The following is a 19,415-nucleotide window of genomic DNA, read 5'->3' as shown; positions in this document are numbered from 1 at the left end:
TTGGCCAGGATGGTCTCGAACTCCTGTCCTCAAGTGATCCACCTGTCTTGGCCTCCCAAAGGGCTGGGATTACAGGTGTGAGCCACTGCACCCGGCCTAATTTTTTAAATTGACTAATAATTGTACATATTCATGGGGTAAATAGTGATGTTTCAATACATATACTGTGTAGTGATTAGATTAGGGTAATTAGCATATCCATCATCTCAAACATCATTTCTTTGTGTTGGGAATATTCAGTATCCCTTTCTTTCTTTTTTCTTTCTCTTTCTTTTTTTTTTCTTTTTGAGACGGAGTCTCACTCTGTCGCCTGAAGTGCAGTGGCGCAATCTCGGCTCACTGTAGCCTTGATCTCCCAGGTTCAGGCAATTCTCCTGCCTCAGCCTTCTGAGTAACTGGGATTATAGGCATTGTGCCACCAAGCCTAGCTAATTTTTGTATTTTTAGTAGAGACGAGGTTTCACCATGTTGGCCAGGCTGGTCTTGAACTCCTGACCTCAAGTGATCCACTTGTTTTGTAATCCCAAAGTGCTGGGATTACAGGCGTGAGCCGCCATGCCCAGTCTCAGTTTAGTATTTCTGTAGCACCACTTATTTGGGCATCTGTGTTAGGATTTGTAAGTGGAAATAATAGTGGGCCTTTAAACTAAAAACTGTACAGCAAAGGAAGCAATTAACAAAATGAAAAAGCAACCCGTGGATTGGGAAAAGATACATACATACATACATCTAATAAGAAATTAATATCCTAAATTTATAAGAAACTCATGCAACTCAATACCAAAAATGTAAATAACCCAATTTAAAAATGTGCAAAGGACCTAAATTAGACACTTCTCAGAAGAAGAAATTCAGATGGCCAACAAACATATGAAAAGGTGCTCAACAACTCTTAGCATCAGGGAGATGCAAATCAAAACCACACTAAGGTAGCACCCCCCACCTGTTGGGATGGCTATTATGCAAAAGAAAAAAGGTAAGAGTTAGGATGTGGGAAAAAAGAAATGCCTTCTACACTGTTAGTGGGAATGTAAATTATTATATTATACTTGGGAAACAGTATAAAAGTTCCTCAAAATTAAAAATAGGACTACTGGCCAGGTGTAGTGGCTGACACCTGTAATCCCAGCACTTTGGGAGGCTGAGACAGGTGGATCATGTGAGGTCAGGAGTTTGAGACCAGCCTGGGCAACATGCGGAAACCCCGTCTCCACTAAAATTACAAAAATTAGCTGGGCATGGTGGTGCACATCTGTAATCCCAGCTACTCAGTAGGCTGAGGCAGGATAATTGCTTGAACCCAGGAGGTGGAAGTTGTAGTGAGCTGAGATCATGCCACTGCACACCAGCCTGCGTGACACAGCAAGACTCTGTCTCAAAAAAAAAAAAAAAAAAAAAAAAAACTGTAAGATTTAATAATCTCACTTCTCGGTATCTATCCAAAGGATTTTAAAGCAGGCTTGTGAAGAGATATTTGCACTCCCATGTTCATCGCAGCATTATTCACAATAGTCAAGATACGGAAATAGCCTAAATGTCCTTTGACAGATGAATAGATAGGGAAAAGGTGGCATATATACACAGTGGAATAGTATACAGCCTTAAGAAAAAGAAGGAAATTCTGCCATTTAGGACAATGTGGATGAACCTGGAGGACATGCTAAGTAAAATAAGCAAGACACAGAAAGAGAAATACTGCATGATCTCACTTACATGTGGAATCTATAATAGTTAAACTTAATAGAAGCAGACAGTAGCATCATAGTTGCCAGGGGCTGCAGGGACGGGAGTGGGGAGGTGTATGTAGAGATGTTCATCAAAAGGTCCAAACATGGCAGCAAAAGAAAAATGTACAAAAATGACAACTATGAAGAGGTGACAGATATATTAATTAGCTGCAATGTGATAATTTCACAATGTATATCAAAACATCAAGTTGTATATCTCAAATATATAACATTTTTATATGTCAAAAAAATTAAATTGTCACAAAATAAAATATTTAAAAGATAAAGCAATAAATCAGGAGAGGGCTATGACAGATGAAACAAGATAGGCTCTATGTAAATGATGGTTGAAACTAGGTGAGGCATTCACAGGGTTGGGAGGGGACGTATTATACTGTTGTCTATAGTTTTGTGTCTTTGAAAACATCAATTCAAATTTGTGTTTTAAAGGGAAAAAAAGAAATAATAGTGGCCTTGGATTAATGCCCACCTTTGTAGTAAGGATTTTTAGCTGAGAGAATTTTAATCATTTGCATATACTAGTCAATGTAAGGCATGGAGAAATGTAGGCATTAATTTTGTATGGCTTTTCTAAGGACACTGGAAGGAAGAGAATTTAAAATCATGTTCTTTTCAAAAGACTGAAGTCCAACTCTGTTGCGGTCAGCACTTACATGGGCAGAGCCCCACCTGACTCACTTGGCCTGTATCAGGTTACTTTTACTGGGGCTTTAGGAGAGAGTGATAAAACTGTTCTTGTTTGATTTTGGGCCCTTAGGCAGGTTGCTGCTCTGGGGTTAGGTTGCCTTATAAAAAGGTAACTCACCACGCATAACAATGCTTTTTCCTGTTTAAAGAGAGACCTAGTTTTTCTATCAGATGATTTCTTAAGGCAGCACAAAGTAGCCAGACACAAAAAGAGTTAAGATCCAAGCTCTACCAGTTATTAGCTGTGTGATCCCTAACAAGTTATTTAACTTAGAACTCTGGTTTCTTTCTCTGTTTAAAATGGAGATTAAAAGATCTAATTATTGGGGATGTTATGTGAAAGTGGTTTACCAGTCGGGTGCGGTGGCTCACGCCTGTAATCCCGGCACTTTGGGAGGCCGAGGCGGGCGGATCACGAGGTCAGATCGAGACCATCCTGGCTAACACGGTGAAACCCCGTCTCCACTAAAAAATACAAAATACTAGCTGGGTGTGGTGGTGGGCAACTGTAGTCCCAGCTACTGGGGAGGCTGAGGTGGGAGAATGGCGGGAACCCAGGAGGTGGAGCTTGCAGTGAGCCGAGATCGCGCCACTGCACTCCAGCCTGGGCAACAGAGCAAGATTCTGTCTCAAAAAAAATAAAGAAAGAAAGAAAGTGGTTTACTCCAGTGGTTGTCTTCTGTTAGGCACTTCATGAATTGGAATGTTTCCTTTTAGGTCTATGATAATGTTTTTTTCAAAATAAATAACTGTTCTTTCAAATTGGGATTTTTATTTATTCATTTTGTGCATCCCTATAACTTTGAAATTTTATTGTTGGAACTAACATCTATTGTAGAAAAGGAAATTGTTCAGTTTTCAGAATGTCATTTTATAATTATAAAAGGAGATCTCACTTTGGAGAATGAGTGAACCTTGTTTAATGTAGAAATAATGCCTGTTGTTGATATTCACCTTTTAGTATCTGGCAGTGAATCTTTTGTGTAGCAAATGATCAATAAATTTACCTTTTTATCTTATTTATACAGATAGTACACATCCTAAATATGACTTCTGCAAAGATAATTTCTTTTCTGTTACCACCTGATGAAAGTCTTCATTCACTACAGTCTCGTATTGAGCGTGAAACTGGAATAAATACTGGTTCTCAAGAACTTCTTTCAGAGACAGGAATTTCTCTGGATCCTCGGAAACCAGCCTCTCAATGTGTTCTAGATGGAGTTGTAAGAAAATTAATTATAATATCCCTAGAGTATATGAAATCTAGAGGGATTGCATGCCCTGCAATTTTTATGCATACTTGGAATTCCTTGGTCTGGGGAGCACATTCTGTTTTGGTTTTGTCCTACTCCCAACTCTTATCATTGCTTTGCAAGGTGAACAGGATAGAAATGAAACATTTGTTGTTTTGAACTTTGCAAGACTTTTTCTTTGGTGCCAGTTTTCTGCTCCTGTACCCAGACCAAACTGAGGGTCAGGCTGCTTACTCTCTCGGCCCAATAACGAGATGCAGATGAACTGGGAGAGGAGGGAGTTTTTATTTCAGTAACCAGTTACAGGTAGAAGGCCTGGAAATTATCGCCAGACCAACTCAAAATTAGAGAGTTTTCCCAGAGTTTATATATCCTCTAAGCTATATGTCTATGTGTAAGTTTGCATTCTTATCTAAAAACATAAATGATTACTTTAATCTGTAACTAAGGTCTGAGTCTTGAAGACATTCCTCTGGAGCCTCAGTAAATTTATTTACTCTAAATGGGTCCAGGTGCTGGGGTGATTGCCCTTATCTTGTCTCCTATTAAATCACAGAGGTTTGAGGAGTTCCTACAGACCTCCAATAAACTTGTTTGTGGAAGCCTGAGGGGTTTCTTCAGACCCCCAATAAAACATTTAATCGTAAATGGGTCCTATTAAGAATTCCTTCATTATTTTGCTTTTAGCCCCAGGAAGGGCCTGGGTGGAACTCTTGGTAGGCTTTGGTTACATTTCAGCCTTTGTGTAAGGGCACTGGCTCTTCCAGTTTTTTTTTTTTTTTTTTTGAGATAGTCTTGCCCTGTTGCCCAGGCTGAAGTGCAATGGCACAATCTCAGCTCACTGCAACCTCCGCCTCCTGGGTTCAAGTGATTCTCCCTGCCACAGCCTCCCAAGTAGCTGGGATTATAGGCGCCCGACACCATGCCCAGCTAGTTTTCTGTATCTTTGGTAGAGACGGGGTTTCACCACTCCTGACCGACCTCAGGTGATCGACCCACCTCGGCCTCCCTAAGTGCTGGGATTACAGGCGTGAGCCACTGTGCCCGGCTGCTCTTTCAAATCTTTTAGTATTTAACTTCACCACTCAGTGCTGAAACAGTTGTTATGGAGGCCTGTGTTAGTGAGACCTGGCCTGCCACACTCCCACTTATTATTCCTTCTTGGCTTGGTGCAGTGGCACATGCCTGTAATCCCAGGACTTTGGGAACCCAAGGTGAGTGGATTGCTTGAGTTCAGGAGTTCGAGACCTGCCTGAGCAACATGGTGAAGCCCTGTCTGTACAAAAACTACAAAAATTAGCGGGGTTTGATGGTGCACCCCTGTAGTCTTAGCTACTTGGGAGGCTGAGGTGGGAGAATCACTTGAGTCTAGGGAGGTTGAGGCTGCAATGAGCCATGATCACGCCACTGCACTCCAGCCTGGGTGACAGAGCAAGACCCTGTCTCAAACAAAAAAATTTCTTTTCGTATTTGAAGTCCAGTACCCTGAAACTACTGTGAGACCAGCAGTCTCATAGGTCCTGCCAAAGGATGGATGGGTGGTAAAATACGACTGGTCATGACTTTTTTCCCCATTTTTCTTTTTATGACTTTATTGAGGCATATTAATTATCACGTTAGTTCTCATTTAAGGTGTACAATATAGTGATTTTTTGTTTCTTTTTTATTAACTTGTCACTGACTTGATGCTCAATTGCAGTGATTTTTTTTAAAGTAAATTTACCAAATTTTGCAGCTATCACCATAAACCAGCTTAAAAACGTTTCCATTAACAGTCCATTAACTGTTAATCTCCATTCTGCCCACCCCAGGCAACCAGGAATCTATTTTTTATCTCCAAAAGTTTACCTTTTCTGAACATTCCATATAAATGAAATTATGTAATATATAGTCTCCTGTCTGACTTTTTTTACTTGCCTTGTATTTTTGAAGTCCATGCATGTTGTAGCATGTTTCAGTACTTCATTCCTTTTGATTACTGAATAGTTTTTTCACTGTATATATCTTTTTGCATTTGTTCTTTGGGTTTTGGTGATTGTTTACTTTAGCCCATACAAAAGTTTGGGTCTTTTTCCTCAACAAAAATATGGACTCTGTTATTTGTAAGAGATATGCTAATACACATTGACTTTGATTATTTGCATTTCAAAGTAGAAAATCTGGTGCATAAGTATTTAGAAAACCTAGGATTTTCAAAGATCCTTGAGCAGGATTTTAATTGTTTGTTTCTTTTTCAGAGAGGCTGTGATAGCTATATGGTTTATTTGTTTGATAAAAGTAAAACTGTGTATGAAGGGCCATTTGCTTCCAGAAGTTTATCTGATTGTGTAAATTATATTGGTAAGTCCAGTCCGTTTAGCAGCTGAGCTTTAAACATGAATTAATTTAACTTTAACTCTCAGTATGATTAGTAGAAATGGACTTTCGATGTTGTGTTCTGTATCTCATACTTGAAGTTTCTATATGGAGTTATATGAGAATTCTGAAAAATTGATTTATATAGTTTGGAAGGTGAAGAGATAGATATTAAATCTCCACCAGATCATTCATTTAAGAGAAGATTTACTTTCTTGAGGATGGGACTCTCACAGGAGAATGAAACTTCACTGTTAGTTAAACCTACTTTTTAATTGTCTCTTCATTGTCTAAGCATGTTAAAGTATTTATTTCATTTTTCCTGTGAATACTGCTTGATGTTCAAATGTTTTAATTTATCATGTGAAAATTATTCTTTTCTTTTGAACAAGTTAAGTGTTTGATCACTGTATGTCTACCCAAATAAAATAAAGCACAAAATTACAAAATCAACAACAAAATTGAGCAGAGGGGCTGAAATATATGTAATCTTACTTTTAAAAAAAATCTTTTTATTAGTTTTCTTTTGAAATTTTCTTTTAAATTGAGGCAGTTTACATAGAGTGAAATTTATGTAGCATGAAATTCACAGATCATATATTTTGATAACTTTTGACAAATTTATATACTTGTGTAATCCACACCACAGTCATGATGTAGATCATTTCCTTCACCTCAGAAAGTTCCCTCATGTCTCTTTTCAGTCAACTCCCCTTGCCCCAGACTTTATTATTACTATTTTACTAATGAACTTTTTTTTTTAAAGAATGGTTTTAGATTTGCCAAAAAATTGGGCATATAGTACAGAGTTTTCATATAACTCCCCTCACTCGCGCATGTAGTTTTTCCTATTGTTAACATTTTACCTGGGAGGTGGAGGTTGCAGTGAGCCAATGTCACACCACTGCATTTCACCCTGGGCGACAGAGTGAGACCCTTTCTCAAAAAAATAAATAAAAAACATAAAATATTAAAAAATATTAAAAAGTTAAAAAAATCTATTTTACATTAGTATGATGCATTTGTTACATTTAATGAACCCATATATTATTAATTGAAACCCATACATTATTCACATTTCCTTCATTTTTACCTAATATCCTTTTTCTGTTCTAAGATCTCATCTAGGATACATTATATTTAGTTGTCATGTCTCTTTAGCTCCTCTTTGCTGTGACATTTTCTCAGACTTCAAATAGTCCTTGTTTTTGATGACCTTGACAGTTCTAAGGAATACTAGTCAAGTATTTTGTAAGATGTCCCTCTGCTGAAATTTGTCTTTTTTTTTTTTTGAGACGGAGTTTCGCTCTTGTCACCTAGGCTGGAGTACAGTGGTGCAATCTTGGCTCACTGCAACCTCCACCTCCCGGGTACAAGCGATTCTCCTATCTCAGCCTCCCGAGTAGCTGGGATTACAGGCACGCACCACCATGCCCAGCTAATTTTTGTATTTTTAGTAGAGACAGGGTTTTGCCATGTTGGCCAGGCTGGTTTCGAACCCCTGACCTCAGGTGATCCGCCTGCCTTGGTCTCCCAAAGTCCTGACATTACAGGCATGAGGCACCGTGCCTGGCCTTTTTTTTTTTTTTTCTTCATGATTAGACTGGGGCAGTGGGTTTTTGAGAGAAAGGTCACGGAAGTAAGATTGCAGTGAATTGAGATCATGCCACTACATTCCAGCCAGGGTGACAGAGCGAGACCCTGTCTCAAAAAAAAAAAAAAAAAAAGAGGGAGTTATGTTCTGCTCTTTTAAGATAGAGTATCTACATAATTTATTTGGAATTCTTCTGCATAGGAGATTTGTCCTTGCTCTCCCATTTATTAATTTCAGTCATTTATTTATATTAGTATGGATTAATGGATTTTTAAAAATACTTTATATTATAATCCAATACTAGTTTATTCTGTTGCTCAGATTGTTCCAGCTTTGGCCATTTGGAGCTCTTTCAGTGGGCTCCTGTACCTCTTTTACATGCCCCCATCAATGAGTTGTTTTTGTTTTATTTTGTTTAAAAAGTTTGATTTTTTTTTTTTTTTTTTTTTTTTTGGTCTGTTGTAGGAAGCCACAGGTAGAAGTTTGGGTATACAATAGGAGAAAGGTTAATTGAGAATATTAATAATTATTAAGGGAGGCAAATATTTTTTCATTTATATAGCTTAATTTATTTAAAGTCTGCTTCAGATGATGTGTTTTCTCGTAGGAACACTAGTGTAGCAAGTTTTGCCTAACCTTTCTCTGAAGTTTTCATTAGAAAAAAGTAACAGAGAATATACTTGCTGCCTTACAATATGAATCTGTTTCAGTGTTGGAGAATTCCGTATGTTAAAATAGAATTTCATTGAACTTAACACATGGTTTTAGAAAAGTAGCATTCCCTTTACCAAAGAATGGGTAAGATAAAAATCACAAATAGATATCTAACTTTTTAAAGTCTGGCATTGAAGAAAGCATATTTTATTAAACTGCCATTTACCATCTGTGTTTTCTTTTTTTTTCCTTTTTTTTGAGGTAGAGTCTCACTCTGTCACCCAGGCTGGAGTACAGTGGTATGATCTTGGCTCACTGTAACATCCACCTCCTGGGTTCAAGCGATTCTTTTGCCTCAGCCTCTTGAGTAGCTGGGACTGTAGATGTGCATCACTACACCCAGCTAATTTTTATATTTTTAGTAAAGACAGGGTTTCACTATGTTGGCCAGGCTGGTCTTGAACTCCTGACCTCAAGGGATCCGCCCACCTTGGCCTCCCAAAGTGCTGGGATTACAGGCGTGAGCCATCACACCTGACTCTTGTGTGTATTCTTAATGCTGGATTGTTGGTCCAGGATATGAAATTTATTATTTAGAGGTAGGAAAGACCCAGAGGAGATGGGACTTGATTTAGAACTTGAAAGAAATAATTTGGATTAGCAGAGAGAAAAAGAGTATTCCAGGTTGCAGAAAAGCAAACAAAAAAGACAGATACAGGAATAATCTCAGGCTCTGTGAGTGTAGTGATTATGTCATTCATTTTTTTTTCCCCCTTGTATCTGTAGCATGGCTTATGTATTGCAGGTGCTCTGTAAATGTATATTGAACTGAATTAAATGGAAACAAGTGGCTCTTTTAGCATCAGTTTCTAGCATCTATGGGAATCCTGTTTTTGTAGACAGGAAATCACAGAGAACAATAAATCAACTCTAAAATCCTCAAAAGTAACTAACTCCCTTGCCCCTTTTCTCATCTTCTTGTATATAGTACAGGACAGCAAAATACAGCTTCCAATTATACAACTGCGTAAAGTGTGGGCTGAAGCAGTGCACTATGTGTCTGGACTAAAAGAAGACTACAGCAGGCTCTTTCAGGGACAAAGGGCAGCAATGTAAGTGGATTCTGTTGTTTATAAGCACAATGCAATGTGCATCATATACTCAAGAATTAATCTTGCTGGTTTTCACTAATCAATATTTCATGTAATAGTAACATACTGGGCCAATTTGAAGTGTAATGTTCTGATTAAACTTGTAGAATTCTCACTAATGGACTGAGACCATTCTATTATAATGACTTGAGGGTAATAATTCCCATATGGTCCTAGTACAAAAAGATTGTTTATCACAGAATATTATAGGCAGGAAGTCTTTAGAGATCAGATTCTAGAGATCAGTTATTTCTCATAGATTGATAATAGAAACTTAGGCTTTGGCTTTGTGGCAGTTTATGTTTTTAAATTATTGTTCAATGTTTCTGAATGCTGAATCCTGATAATATCTTTTTTCTTTTTTCTTTTTTTTTTTGCTATGGTTTAGGTTAAGTCTTCTTAGATATAATGCTAACTTAACAAAAATGAAGAACACTTTGATCTCAGCATCACAACAACTGAAAGCTAAATTGGAGTTTTTTCACAAAAGCATTCAGCTTGACTTGGAGAGATACAGCGAGCAGATGACGTATGGGATATGTAAGTGTCTGAGTAATATATTTCAAAGGAATATCTGGTTTCTTGAAGCCATCTGTTGTTTTGCCTTCTTAACTCAGCCAGTTGTTTTACTTACCTTCACATTAGAACAGGAGACAGGACAACTTAGATTACCATAAACCATGTTTGTTTTGAATGTTACCTCTTTTTAAAAATTTGCTTAGTTGAGCAATTTAGTTTCACAATTGGGCTGAAATTATTTAGTTCCAAAAAAATACAGAAGCAATTTAATAATCTTGAATTTCAAACATAATTTAAAAATAAATACAAAATCTGGACTTCTTAGCCAGTGCTGTGGACTGAATGTTTGTGTCCCCCATGAAATACATATGTTGAAATTCTGACCCTGAAGGTGAAGGTGTTGGTAGGTGGAGTCTTTGGGAAGTGACTAGGTCATGAGAGTGGAGCCTTCGTGTTTGGGATTAATGCTCTTACAAAAGAGGCCTGAATGAGATCCCTCACCCCTTCTGCATGTGAGGACAGAGCAAGAAGATAGTCATCAGGAACCAGAAAGCAGGCCCTCACTAGATACCAAATCTGCCTTGTTCTTGGACTTCCCAGCCTTCAGAACTATAAGACATAAATTTCTATTGTTTTTATGGCCCTTAGTCTATGGTATTTTGTTATAGTAGCCCAAATGGACTAAGACAACTAGGGGAGTCTTAAACTACTTACCTTTCTGTAAATAATGACACAAATATTCTAAGGCTATGATTTTTTTCAAACCATCTACTGTGGAGTCCTACTATTTTTTGCATACACGATCTCCAAATTTTCAATATTTGACTCTAAGCTTATCTCCTTCAGATGCACTAAGGAAATGTAAAAAGACAGAGTTAAAATATGAGTAAATTGAAGGAGTCACTACCAGCATTTCTGTTTTCTTTTATAAAACAAATCCTTTTTAGGAAACAAATACTGCTTGTACACTTGTCCTGAGCAAGGTATGTGTATCTCAGAATAAACAATCAATAGTGTCCAGTTGGGTGAATGAATTTACTCTCCAGAACTGGTTTTATTAATATTATTGTTATTTTATCTCTATTTGTATATTATTGACATTCTGGCAAGTGATAAAATATAATTATTTCATTAAAATACCTTAGACTTGTCAAAGGCTTATTATACAATTGTTAAAGAAGAATGAGGTAGATCAGTATGTGCTTTATTAAAAGATCACCTGGGTCTTTAGTTGACAGAAAAGTTTTAAATTGTGGGAAAAAATAAAGAGTATACCGGTGGTTTCACTTGCGAGGGAGCAGGGTATGTGTCTATGTAACAAATAATCATAGTAAGGTCCCTTGAGGTGGATGGTAGAAGGGAGGAAGAGAGAGTCTTTTCTGTTTATATCCTTTTATAGTATTTAATTTTTAAAAATCACATTCAAGTATTAAATTTCTTTTCTGTCCAGGTGTGGTGACTCACGCCTGTAATCTCAACACTTTGGGAGGCCGAAGCTGGTGGATCCCTTGAGCTCAGGAGTTCAAGACTAACCTGGGCAATGTGGGGTAGAACCCCATCTCTACAAAAAATACAAAAATTAGCCGGGCATGGTGGTGCACACCTTAGCTATTCAGGAGGCTGAGGTGGGAGGATCACTTGAGCCCTGGATATAGAGGTTGCGGTGAGCCGAGATCATGCCACTGCACTCCAGCCTGGGTGACAGAGTGAGACACTATCTCAAAAAAAAAAAAAATTGGTTTTTCCTTTATCCACCTATCTCCACACTGATACACATATTTTTTTTTTTAAGAAAACAGTCGGCCGGGCACAGTGGCTCACGCCTGTAATCCCAGCACTTTGGGAGGCCGAGGCGGGTAGATCACGAGGTCAGGAGATCAAGACCATCCTGGCTAACATGGTGAAACCCCATCTCTACTAAAAAATACAAAAAATTAGCCGGGCATGGTGGTGGGTGCCTGTAGTCCCAGCTACTCGGGAGGCTGAGGCAGGAGAATGGTGTGAACCTGGGAGGCGGAGCTTGCAGTGAGCTGAGATTACACCACTGCACTCCAGCCTGGGTGACAGAGTGACTCCGTCTCCAAAAAAAAAAAAGAAAGAAAACAGTCATCTTCTGTATTCATTTCCTAAGGGTTCTATAACCTGTGTGGCTTCAGCAATAGAAACTTATTGTCTCACAGCCCTGGAGGCTAAAAGTCCAAAATCGAGGTGTTGGCAGGGCCATGTTTTCTCTGAAATCCGCAGAGAAGAATCTTTCCTTGTTTCTGTCTAGCTTCTTATGGTCTTATGGTCTGCCAGCCATCACTGGCATTCCTTGGCTTACAGTTAATAGCACTTTAATCTGTCTCCATTGTCACATAGCATTCTCCCCTGTGTATCTGTATCCTGTGTCTCGTCTCTTCTAAGTACACGGGTCATACTGGATTAAGAGCCCAGACCATTCCTGTATGAGTATTAATTTATCTAATTACTTCTGTAACGACCTTATTTCCAAATAGGTCACATTCTGAGATATTGGGGGTTAGGAATCCCACATATCTTTTGGGGGGCCACAATTCAACTCATAATACATCTTTGATGTTGATATGGCAAGGAGGCAGGCAGGCCAGTAATTAAAGATATGGCTATTTCTGAGATAACCAATTTAGACTTTTCTTTTAGCTTCAGAAAAAATGCTAAAAGCATGGAAAGAAATGGAAGAAAAGGCCATCCACTATGCTGAGGTAAAATCATTGACCACATTCTGTGTACTTATTAATTCTTGATGTCTCCATTAGAAACTGTCTTTGGTTTTGGTATATAAAGAGCATTTTTCATGTCATTCCCAAAATTCAGACAAAATTCTAGTAGATGCTTTGTATATAAATAGGGAAGTATCATAGTGATTAAAAACAAGGGCTTTTTGAAAATTACCTAGTGCCTTACTGAGCTTCAGTTTCCTTTATTTATTTATTTTTTGAGACAGGGTCACTGTGTTGCCCAGGTTGGAGTGCAGTGGCATGATCAAAGCTCACTGCAGCCTCAACTTCCCAGGCTCAAGCAAGTCCTCCCATCTTAGCCTCCTGTGTAGCTGGGACAAGAGGTGCACCACCATGCCTGGCTAACTTTTACATTTTTTTAGTGACAGGGTCTCACTATATTGCCCAGACTTGCATCAAACTCCTGGGCTTAAGCAGTTCTCCCATCTCAGCCTCCCATAGAGCTGGGATTACAGGCATGAGCCACCACATCCAGCTAGTTTCCATATTATGGGCACAATTTCTTTTCTAGTAGGGTTATGAAGATTAAATGGGAGTCAGTATTATTTTTGTGACTGGTTTAGATAGGATGGCTGCACATCTGGGTTTAGTGGGACTGTCCCAGTTTATACCTAATATCTTGCCATAATTATCAGTAGTAGTCCCTTTCACTCTCAAAATGACACTGGTTTGGACAATAAATTATATGGTGTCCCTAGGTATAGATCATTCTCTAGGTGGCAGATTTTTTTCCCCTTATCCTGTACATTTGTCCATGGTCCTAAGTTATTACACTCCTTAATGTCAGTACTTACCCTGAGGATGTGGGTGGGAATACCCGTGGTGTCCTGGGGTGGGAAATACAAGGTCTTTATCTTTTTGTGTCCCTATTCAAGGCAGTGGGGGCCAGGAGGCAATCAAAATCATAGAGCCAAGATACAAGTAATACCAGTGGTTTTGGTCTTTCTTGTTAGTTGACACCTGTTGTACCTTTTTGCATCTCCAGAGGTAAAAGCAAATACTAGTAGTTTACTGTTGTCAGGAGAGAAAAGAGAGAAGACTAAGAATAAGTGTGTTCTTATGTGAAGGATTAAGTGTCAGAATCTGAAGAATAGAAAGGCTTTAACAATATCAGTGTTTCATATTATATTATTTAGTTCTCTAATGAAGCAGCAGGTCATTCTGTATCCTTAAGATCTGAATTTTGTTTCCAATGATGTAGTGGTAAGCCTTTCATTTCCTTTGTATTTTCATCATATTTTAGGTTGGTGTCATTGGATACCTGGAGGATCAGATTATGTCTTTGCATGCTGAAATCATGGAGCTACAGAAGAGCCCCTATGGAAGACGTCAGGGAGACTTGATGGAATCTCTGTAAGGATGTACTTGTGTTGTTGGTCTTGACATCTGTTATATTTTGTAGCAGATTGTTCTTTCTGCTTACATCTGGCAAATTAAACCTCTATGTGGTTATTGTCTCTAGTTTTCCTTTCCCCAAATATATTGGGATTATCTTTAAAGTGGAAGCTTTTTCTTAGTCACAGGAAACTTCAGAAATAATTCTTTGGGTTGGCCTTTTTTGGTTTTGAATAAAAGCATTTATTTCATATGAGTGTTAAGAATTTTCCAAGTATAACTAAGTTACAAACTGTTTCCCTACTCATAGTACCTGTGGTCCAAGGTATTGACTCTTAAATGCCCTAAAACTTGAGATTTTTTCTTAATTAAAGTTCCGGATTAAAAACTTCAGATATTTTCTCTAATTATAGGTCATAATTTTTGTCTGTTTCAGTGTCTCTGGTGCAGAGATGTCCTCATGGTAGATCATAATAGATATGAACTATATTAAACTTTGCATTTTAAGAACTTGTGTAGTTCTTATTACTCAATAAAATGCTCTGTGAAATACTCGTTGGCAATATGAACTTGCTTTAAAATGGGTTCATTATTCAAATAAAATAATATTGTTTCAAGTTGTAGATTATTGAAGTCATTAAATTACCTTCACATATCAGAGCATGTTTTCTCTTTTACAGGGAACAGCGTGCTATTGATCTATATAAGCAGTTAAAACACAGACCTTCAGGTAAGACACTTCCATCACAGTGCTTGAAGGCATTTTAGGTAACTATCACTAGCCTAACAAATGTGGGGGATTAAATATTTTTAAGTTAAAAATTTTCTTGGGCCAGGCGCAGTGGCTCAAGCCTGTAATCCCAGCACTTTGGGAGGCCGAGACGGGCGGATCACGAGGTCAGGAGATCGAGACCATCCTGGCTAACACAGTGAAACCCCGTCTCTACTAAAAAATACAAAAAACTAGCCGGGCGAGGTGGCGGGCGCCTGTAGCCCCAGCTACTCGGGAGGCTGAGGCAGGAGAATGGCGCAAACCCGGGAGGCGGAGCTTGCAGTGAGCTGAGATCCGGCCACTGCACTCCAGCCTGGGCGACAGCGCGAGACTCCCTCTCAAAAAAAAAAAAAAAAAAAAAAATTTTCTTAAAGCTGCAGAATAAATTCCAGTTTTGTATTACCATTGAGACATGGTATAATAAGTTTTAAGTTTGTGAGAATTTAGGAGATTAAAAAGAGAAAGTAACAGAGAAAATGAGGTAGAAAAATTTTAGAAGGGGACGTGAAAAGAAAGAATGGAAGACAGAAAAAAGGAACTCAAAGCGGAAGCAGCAGCAAGAAAATGTTTAGAAAGATGAAAAAAAATAAGTGTTGCTTAAGATTGGAGAGGTTGGGCAGGTTGTGGTGGCTCACACCTGTTATCCCAGCACTTTGGGAGGCCAACGTGGGTGAATTACCTGAGTTCAGGAGTTCAAAACCAGCTTGGCCAACGTGGTGAAACCCCATCTCTACTAAAAATGAAAAAGTTAGCAGGGCGTGGTGGCGCGTACCTATAATACCAGCTACTTGGGAGGCTGAGGCAGGAGAATCGCTTGAACCTGGGAGGAGGAGGTTGCAGTGAGCCAAGATCGCACTACTGCACTCCAGCCTGGGTGACAGAGTGAGATTCTGTCTCAAAACAAAACAAAACAAAAAAATACTTAGAGAGGTTGGAAAGAATTTGAGGCAATGGGTTCAGGTTTGGAATGGTTAGAGGGAAGGCCTGTGCTGTTCTAGGCCAAAGCAGATTGCCTTGAAAATAATGCCTTCATCTGCACTGGTCACTGATGTCTTATTTTGTTGGTAAAGCAATTCCTGTTGAACACCTGCTAAATACTGAGTAAGGTCTGCTGGAAAGAGTACTGGATGGGGAATCAGAAGGCTTGAATTCTAGATTGAGTAATTTACCTACTGTTACCTCAGGCAAATCTCCTTTTCCCATTTCCTTCTGCAAAATGGGGTGGAAACCTAGCGTTCCTACTCAGTGAGAATGTTGTGACAGTGTATTTAAGAGGATGTTTGTGAAAATGCTTTGAAAACTATAAACTGTTATGTACCTGCAAGATATTATCATTTAGTTAAAAATTTGTTTTGAAGGGTAACAGAAGAAATAAAGTCTGTGCCCTAATGTGCATTGTACTTAAATGCATATGTTAAAAAAAGATATACTTTTACACTTTAAAATTTGTAGACACATAGCAACACATGCAAATTAATATACATGTGAAATTGTATTTCATATACTCTTTTCACATTTAAAAAAGAACACTATCTCCTCTTATACTGCTTTTATTTTACTGAAATGTATTCAGTTTAGTCTGACCAGCAGTTCTCAAAATGTAGCATATGGACCTGTGAGAATCCTTGAAACTTTGTCAGAGAGTCTGTGAGGTTAGAACCATTTTCATAATAAGATGTTATTTGTGTTTTTCACCGTGTTGACATTTTCACTGATGGTGCAACGTAAAATGGCTTGCACTTTAGTATGAATCAAGGCACTAGCACCAAACTATGCTAGTAGTAGTTATATTTTTTATCACCATGCATTCACAGTTTTTAAAAAATGACAGTTTCACTTAAACATGTTCTTGATAAAGCAGTAAAAATAGTATTTTATTTAAATCTCAACCTTTGAGTATGTGTTTTTAATATTTTGTGTGATGAAATGGGAAGTACTCATAAAAGTATTTCTTCTACACAGTGAAGTATGATGGTCGTCTTAAGGAAAACCACTTCAGTAATTGTTTACATTGCTAGTTGTCTGGCCTCTTTCAGGGAAGACACCATTTTTACTTGGAAGAGCAACTGTCAGGCAAACTATGATTATTCAGATTTGCATACATGAGATAATTTCTAAGAAATTAAATGAAAATAAAAAGTATAGCGCGCTTACTACTTTAAGGGGAAAAAAACAATTATTTGTAGTCAATGATAACATTCCATGTTTCAAGCAAAAAGAATTTTAGAAAACTTGTATTTACCAGCTGGAATTTGTCAGCTTCTCAGCACTTAAAAACTTTTCTGACAAGATCAGTGGTATATCAGAAAGATTTGCAAAAATGTAAAACAGTGCAAGGGTTCTCCCTGAAATTTTTTTGATTTAGAAAATAATGTTTTTTTGGTTTTTGTTTTTAGAGGTGGGCTCTCGCTATGTTGACCAGGCTGCTCTTGGACTCCCTGGGTTCAAGCAATCCTTCCACTTCAGGTTTCCAAGTATCTCAGGTAGCAGTAGCCAGGTGAAAGGAGGTGGCTCTCGTAGATATGAGTATTCTGTGTAAAGACATGTATGTATAGTACTTAGCATGTCTGAGGAAAGAGAAAACCTAAATAAAGGGTTTTTTTTGTATGTTTGTTTTTAATAAAAACATGTTAGTAGGCAATAGGTTTGTTATTTTTAAATGAATTAAGACACGAGTATTTTTAAATTTCTGTTTAATTCCTGAAAAACCCTTTGGGGTTCTCAAGAATTTTCTCATGTAAAGGTGTCCTGAGACCAAAAAGTTGGAGAACTGCTTATCTAGACTATTCTCAGAAGCTTGGCTGCTCAGGAAAGAAGAGAGGTGGGTGAGTAGCTAAAAGGAGATGTAGAGCCAAGGGAGGTCACTTCTCAGAAGGAAGACTTAAACATCAGGTGTCACATGATGATGTTTTAGTTAACAACAAGCTGTGCATACTATGGTAGTCCCATAGAGATTATACTACTGTATTTTCATTATGTATTTTCTATGTTTACATGCACAAATACTTACCAATGTGTTACAGTTGCCTACAGTATTCAGTACAGTCACTTGGTGAACAGGTATGTAGCCTATTGTCAAAAGGCTATACCATACAGCTTAAGTGTATAGCAGGCTATACCATCAGGGTTTGCATAAGTACACTGTAGTATTCACACAGTGACGAAAGTGGCCAGTGATGCATTTCTCAGAACATATACTCGGGGCCAAAAAACCCTGTGGAGAGGGAGGTCCCTGAACAAGTTGAGAGATTGGCTCCAAAGAACAGTAGGAGGGATTAGCCTTGATACTATTGATATTGGAAAGAGAATGAGTGTGGATACAGATACTTTTTTGGGAGTGGAGGTTGGAAGGTCAGGGTCTTACTGCCTTATGGCCTCTTATCCTGCAGTGGTAAGTGAGGTTAACTGAAATGGAAAAGGTGATGACCCCATAGATTTGAATAGTGTGCTAAAGACTTCTAAAACCCACTGTGTGCAGTGGAAGATGTTGCTAACCCAAAACATACATCAAGAATCCAGGCCAGGTGGCTCATATCTGTGATACTAGGGGCTTTGGGAGGCCGAGGCAGGAGGATCGTTTGAGGCCAACAGTTTGAGACCAGTCTAGGCAACATAGTGAGACCCCATCTCTACAAAAAATAAATAAATAAATAAATAAATAAATAAATAAATAAATAAATAAAAATTTTAAAAAGCTGGGTGTGGTAGTGTATGCCTGTAGTCCCAGCTACTTGGGAGGCTGAAGTAGCAGGATCGCTTGAGGCCCAGGAGGTCGAGGCTGCAGTGAGCCAAGATTACACTATTGCACTTCAACCTGGGTGACAGAGCAAGACTTTTTCTCTAAAAAAAGAAAAGTACCCAGAGCAGAAATGAAAAACCTGTGAATTAGCAGTGGCAAATAGTGAATAGTAATATTAATTTTTTGTTGATAATTTAGTAGCTTGGATATAGGAACTGATAGAGCAGATGGTTGGATTAATCCAAGGTTAGGATTTTGCTGATGGAATAAGAGGATAAAAAGGTTGAAGATGTTAACAAAATAGTGATTTAAGTAATAGAAGTTGTTGTAGCTAGATTAAAATATTAAAATCTAAGATTTCAAATACAGCAAGTCCAATTCTTTTTCTGTAATCAATATTTCTGGGCCAGGTGTGGTGGCACATGCCTGTAATCCCAGCTAATCTGGAGGCTGAGGCAGGAGAATCGCTTGAACCAGGGAGGCGGAGGTTGCAGTGAGCCAAGATTGTGCCACTGCATGCACTCCAGCCTGGGCGACAGAGCTAGACTCCATCTCAAAAAAAAAATTGTGACTCCCAGTCTTCTGGCTAATGAATCAGATTCCACAGATACACAGTGATAGCATTTGTTTAGGTTATATTTTTAAAAACTTTGAGGTAGCCCTGTCAACATAGCACGAAGCTCAGAAATAAATTGCTATCCAGGTAGCTTGAGTGTCACCTTGAGTGACAAACTGTAACAAGATTGTGTCTGTCATTGGGGCCTATTATATAATCACACTTGATTTGTGGCCTCTGTTGTCTTTTCTAGCTTAGAGTTGACTTGAATCTCTTGTTCATCTGAAAATGGT

General features: G+C 38.3%; 1 protein-coding gene across 2 annotated transcripts in view; it reads left to right on the top strand.

Moving 5' to 3' along the window:
• CHUK (component of inhibitor of nuclear factor kappa B kinase complex) overlaps positions 1–19,415 on the top strand; it is a 43,981-nt gene that overhangs the window by 17,240 nt on the left and 7,326 nt on the right. For both annotated transcript variants that reach the window (XM_007963832.3, XM_007963830.3), the window contains exons 10-16: positions 3,464–3,658; positions 5,926–6,028; positions 9,280–9,403; positions 9,831–9,982; positions 12,623–12,684; positions 13,964–14,073; positions 14,736–14,785. In XM_007963832.3, the coding sequence (XP_007962023.1) occupies positions 3,464–3,658; positions 5,926–6,028; positions 9,280–9,403; positions 9,831–9,982; positions 12,623–12,684; positions 13,964–14,073; positions 14,736–14,785 (796 nt within the window). The remainder of the gene's footprint in view (positions 1–3,463; positions 3,659–5,925; positions 6,029–9,279; positions 9,404–9,830; positions 9,983–12,622; positions 12,685–13,963; positions 14,074–14,735; positions 14,786–19,415) is intronic.

This window comes from Chlorocebus sabaeus, chromosome 9 (genome assembly GCF_047675955.1).
Source record: "Chlorocebus sabaeus isolate Y175 chromosome 9, mChlSab1.0.hap1, whole genome shotgun sequence".
Classification (NCBI taxonomy): domain Eukaryota; kingdom Metazoa; phylum Chordata; class Mammalia; order Primates; family Cercopithecidae; genus Chlorocebus; species Chlorocebus sabaeus.
The sequence above is the reverse complement of the archived record's forward strand: the minus strand, read 5'-3'. Positions and strand labels throughout refer to the sequence as shown.